This window comes from Echinops telfairi, unplaced genomic scaffold, assembly GCF_000313985.2.
Source record: "Echinops telfairi isolate 266 unplaced genomic scaffold, ASM31398v2 ScPeMD7_655;HRSCAF=1070, whole genome shotgun sequence".
Classification (NCBI taxonomy): domain Eukaryota; kingdom Metazoa; phylum Chordata; class Mammalia; order Afrosoricida; family Tenrecidae; genus Echinops; species Echinops telfairi.
In genome coordinates this window covers 18,509,588-18,515,198 of record NW_022104553.1, presented here as the reverse complement: position 1 = coordinate 18,515,198, position 5,611 = coordinate 18,509,588, and the positions used below count along the sequence as shown (strand labels likewise).

Here is a 5,611-nt window from a genome sequence, read left to right as displayed (position 1 = left end):
CGGGTGACCCCTGTGAAAGGGTCGTTCGACCCCCAAGGGGTCACGACCCACAGGTTGAGAACCGCTGGCTTTAATGCCCTTATTTCCCAACAAACTTAATAGTACACATTTAGGAGCCTGTTTTAAGGCTGGAGAAGAGGAGGAAGATTATTAGTACCCCAGGAATCCCTATTGGTCTAAGACACCCGCCCCCTCCCTCTAAAAGCATAGTGGACTCTCACCTGAGGACAAGGACAGAAAAGGCCACCATAGAGTAAGAAAGCAAGGTCCCAATCGACGTGAGGTCCACAAGATCACCGAGCTCAAAGAGGAATGCCATGAGTGCTGGAATACAGGGTAAAACAAGGAGTTGGGGTAAGAGACTCCTGAAAACAGCCAAGTCAAATACATTGATTAAAAAAAGACAGGAGTCCCGGTCCCAGCTTGATGATTTCATTTGGAGGCGCTGAGGGAGATAAATATCTCACTGGAAGCCAGACCTGCTCTCTCTGCCTTCCCTTTCCCGCTGCTGAGACACTCAGAGCTGGAGGAGACACGTGGAGACCCACGCCAGCGCTGAGATGTCTCCATTGCCACTGGATCCACAAGACTACCCACTGGCCTGTGCTCTTCCTGCATTCGGCATCAGTGCATGTGCTGCATGAGTCTAAAGAGGACTTTATGGACTAGTATCAGACATATGGGCTAATGTCAGCCTTATGGACTTGATCTGGACTGAGCTGGGATGTTTTCTTAATAGCCAATTACTCTTTGATATAAAGCTCTTTCTTATACACACACACACAAAAGACAAAACTCTTATTTCTTCACCTGCAATGATTCCGGAGACCAGCGTGGCCAAGACAGGAGTGTGTGTACGAGCATGGATCCGGGCGAGACCTCGGAAGAGGAGCCCATCCTCTGCCATTGAGTAGATCACTCGAGGTAAGGGGAACATGGCACCCAGGAGGCTAGAGAAGAAAAGAGAACATCGTGTGGGACACGCAAGTGCATGAGAGGAATGTAAATCAACGAATGGTGGAGAAGATGTAGAGCAGGGGAGCTCAATACGTGATCGCGATCTACTAGTCGATCGCAAATGTAGCATGGGTAGATCCTATGGCATTAAAAAAATAGACGTAACCTATCATCAATCTCGTCACATAACGGATCTACAGCACAGCCAATCAGATGCAATCTTAGGTGTCAAAACAAATGTGCAAACAACTGCGCTACGTGCAGCAAAACTGACAGGCTAAGTTATCGCCAATTTTTAGACCTTGTTTTTTTATCTCTTAAACTTAAGAAAGGGTATTAAAAAGAGTCAGGGTCGTGGGCTGGACCAAGTAAGAAGACAAAAACATATCCCTTTCATACGGAATGGGAGATTTTGACACGACAAGCCGACATTCAGCTGAATTTCAGAGCGCAGGAACAGTTCTGGAACTTACTCGCAGAGGGAAAGTGCCCAAACATGAGAACATGTGCTACCTCCTTGACTGCATGATCAGCTCTACTTATTTATGTGAGTCAGCCTTTTCCCACATAAAGATCATTACGTCCAAGTACCATTCCACCATGACTGATGATCATTTGGAAGTGTGCTTGAGGCTGGCTGTCAGCAGCTACTGTCCGGACTATGTATCCCTGTCTCATTCCATTCAGTGCAAGCCATCAGAGTAAACTCAGGTCATGAAAAAAAATGTACACAGTTAATTGTGTTGTGTTGTGCAATATGGGCTCATGTGGTTGTGCAAGGTACATAAACAAGCATTGTACATATAAAGAATTCTCAATGCATTTATGGATACATGTAATAAATAAATAAAAATAAATCTATGGTTTGCATTTTTGTACTTGATAGATCATTTTGACTTGATCATTTATAAGTAGCTCGCACGGTGAAAAAGTGTGAGCACCCCTGATGGAGAGAAACTGGAGCGCTCATCCATTGCTCGTGGGAATGTAAAACAGTGGCGCCGTCGTGGAAACAGTGTGGTGGTTCCTCAGTAAGTGAACACAGAGCCATCACGTGACCCAGCAATCCTACGCCTAGTTACAGGCATGCCTCAGTCCCAGAACCATAGCAATCAAGTGAATGTCGTCACCAAGCAAGTCACAGGGGTATTTTTGGCCTCCCGGTGCATATAAAAACTGTGTGCTATCAGGGGCTCAAGTGGGAAGAGAATGCTTTGAAAATGAGGATGGCACCTTATGTGCAAATGTGTTTGACACACTGGATGAATGTATGGATTGTGATAAGAGATGTAAGGGCCCCCAATCAAAAGTATTTGATAATTTTTAAAAAGCTCTTGCACCATTCTTCAGTCTAGTAAGTGTTCCGTAGCATTATGAACAAAGCCCTACGTATTGTGAGACTTTCCAAAGCAGTGAACACGCGCTATCAGAAAAGTGGCACTGATAGATTTGCTCAATGTTTCTTGACTGTGAATGGGTTTGGACGAGGACAGTAAGGGTGGTGGTCATGAAATAGATCGTCCATATTATGGAGTTGGAAATGTGGAGATGTTCTTGTGTATGCTTTTTTTTTAATTAAAGGGAAAAAAGATTCTAAGGAAAAATTTTAAATAAAAAAAATTTAAGTAAAAAATTAAAAATAATAATTAATAAATTTTAAAATAAAAAATAAAGGAAAATTAAAGCATGAGATAACTGGAACTTCCCTCTAGCCTACATGAAGGAAGGCATCTCTTCTAGTGGAAATGATACCGAGAAAGGTGCCTTATCCCCTTCGGCCACAATTCCAATGGCTGGGAGACCTGAAATGCTGAAGACAGACAAGGAAAAATGTTTGAGACTGACCTGGATGAAAGAGCACAGAGGGAGCCAACAGCCACTACGTATCTTGCAAAGGTCCAGCCAACATGGGAAAAAGCCACCGGCAAGGGGCTCTTGTTGTGGATCTGGTAGTAGGGCATCATGAGGGTGAGTGAGGCAGAGACTCCAAAATACATCAGAAAGCAGATGAAGATCGAGACCACAATGCCCACAGGGATGGACCAACGAGGGTTCCGGGCTTCCTCCCCTGTAAGATAGGTGTCAAAGTGTTGGGACAGAAAATCACACTGAGGTGTTTTTATTTCTTGCCCAGCACCATTCTGACTCATCGTGATCCCGAGTAACAGATTAGCGCTCCCTAAGGCTGCGATCTTTGGGGGTCAGGTCTTCAGATTTTTCTTTTGTACAGCCACTGGATGGGTTTGAACTGCCAACCTTTGGGTTAGCAGCCAAGCACTTTAGCCATTGTGCTACCTAGGTTCAGATCTTCCCTCTGACATCCTCCAAATCGGGTGAGCCTCCTATGCATTCTATGCACCCCAATACTGGTAGATCAAACTGCTCAATGTCCTGATGGGACCAAGGGACCATTATTACCTGTAGTGGCAATGCAATCAAAACCAACAAATGCGAAGAAACACGTCGGTGCTCCTCGGAGGATCCCCTCAAAGCCAAAAGGCATGAATCCGCCAGAGCCCAGAGGACCCAAACTATGGGGAGAGAAGGAATGAGGAAGACGGGTGAAGGGTGTGCAGCCATCTCTGCCGGACTTCTCAGTTAATCATGCTGTGCTCTCGTCCCTGCCACCATCACCACCATCTGGATCCCTCAGGCTCCCTGTTGTTGGGAGGCGCTGTAAGGCTGATTTTCAACTCACAGCAACATCATGCGACAATAGAACTGCCACAGAGGTCTTTCTTTCTTTTTTGTTTAATTAATGTTTTACAATCCTTCTATTGGGAGATTTTACAGACACCATAACATTCCATAGTTCAATCACATCAAGCAGTACTGTACTACTAGTACTATTAGTACTATACTAGGTAGCACTATTTCTACTAATCAGTACTGTACTATTAGTACTAATTATTACTGTACTATTAGTACTGTACTAGGTAGTACTATTGCTACCACAGTCATTTTCAAAACATTTTCTTTCTTCAACTCCTTGGTATCAGCTCCCTCTTACCCCCGCTCCCTTCCTCCTCCTCTCCCCCCGCCCCCAACCAGGAACCCTTATTTTTTTTTGTTGTTTTGCTGCATCTTACACCATCCAATCTATCCATTTACATACAATTCTGCTGTTCGCCCCCCTCCAGTGGGGTTACCCAGTCTTCAGTGCTATGAGCTGCTCCCCCTCCCCCCACTCTCCCGGCTCTCGCTTCCTGTTACCTCAGGGAACCATTACTCCTGTTACTGTTTCTGAAGAGTTATCTATCTTGGCTTTCGTGTATTGAACCATCGTAATTATACAAATGAACATGCATAAGTCGAATATGATTAATGCGGTGAAACAAATAAAAACCATAACAGTAAGGGGAGGAAACATTAAGGAACTGAAGGATAGTTATGTGCTTCATCGGCGCTATTCTACACGCTGGATTTATCATCCCTTCTATGTTGCTCTTCTGAGAGGGACTGTCCAATTCACTTGCCGGTGGGTTTTGGGTCTCCACTACATGTATCCCCACTCCTTCACATCGATTTGCACGTAGGTCTTTTTTTGGGTATAATCTCTCCCACCCCTTCCAAAACCAATTTATTGGAGCTACTACAGATATCATATAGTTCCAGATTTCAATCACATCAAGCAGTATTTGTACAATTGCCACCACAATCTGTTTCAAAACATTCTCTTCCTTCTTGAACTCTTTGACATCAGCTCTCCTTTACCTCCCCCTCCCCCGGCTATAATCTTTTGGACATGATGTCCTCCCCCCAGGGACTGGTCCCTCCTTACCACATGTTCAAAGTGCATGAGATGACATTTCGTCATGCTTACTTCCAAGGACAATTCTAGCTATAATTTTTTCAGCACGGATTTTTTTCAGTCTTCTGGCCAAACCAAACTCATTGTCATGGTGTCAAGCTCATTGGAGACCTGATATGACAGAGTAGATAGTCCCTCTGGGGTTTTGAGATTTCAAATCTTGACCAGAGTAGACAGTATTGTCTTTCTTCTGCAGAGTGGCTGGTAGTTTTGAACTGCTGACCTTGCAGTTAACAGCTCAATGCATAACCCACAACGCCACCAGGACTCCTTATGGATTGACACGGGTGGGGGGAGGCAATAATGGGCTCAATACTGATGTAGAGTTGGGCAATGTTTCATTCTGCAGTACATAGGGTTGTAGGAGTTGGAGCTAACTCAAAGGCATTTTAACAACAAGAATCTTTACCCAAGCAGATCACCAGGTTTTTCTGCTGGAAGAGCTGCTGCTGGGTGGGATTAAAAGTCAACTTTCTGGGTAGCAATTGAGTTCTTCACCATTGGACCACCATACCACCTTCAAATACCCCTACTTCTAGCCATACTGCCAGGCCTGCAGGCGCTACTGCGGTGGCCACTTGCGCACCTTCTCACCTAGAAGTGTTGCTGACCGCAGCCATGCTCTGGTTGTAGTCCGACTCCCCGAGCTTCCAGTTGTGCACATCTCCCAGAATGAAACCGGAGAGGATGACAAAACTGAGGACCAAAAGGTTCATGCCTGTGAACAACTTGGTCACCAGGGCTGACTCCCTTGCTCCCAGAACCAGCAATCCTGTGGAGAAAACGTATAAAGGCAATAACTTTGGTTTCAGTCCAGAGAAAGAAACTCGCCAGTCTACTGCA

At 45.0% G+C, this 5,611-nt stretch overlaps 1 protein-coding gene across 1 annotated transcript in view; it reads right to left on the bottom strand.

Moving 5' to 3' along the window:
* Nucleotides 1-109: 109 nt before the first annotated feature.
* LOC101640443 (cationic amino acid transporter 3-like) overlaps nt 110-5,611 on the bottom strand; it is a 13,222-nt gene continuing 7,720 nt past the window's right edge. The window contains exons 2-7 of the mRNA XM_045292401.1: nt 5,363-5,568; nt 3,376-3,488; nt 2,803-3,025; nt 811-950; nt 222-324; nt 110-128 (exon numbers count right to left, since the gene is read on the bottom strand). Of these exons, the coding sequence (XP_045148336.1) occupies nt 110-128; nt 222-324; nt 811-950; nt 2,803-3,025; nt 3,376-3,488; nt 5,363-5,568 (804 nt within the window). The remainder of the gene's footprint in view (nt 129-221; nt 325-810; nt 951-2,802; nt 3,026-3,375; nt 3,489-5,362; nt 5,569-5,611) is intronic.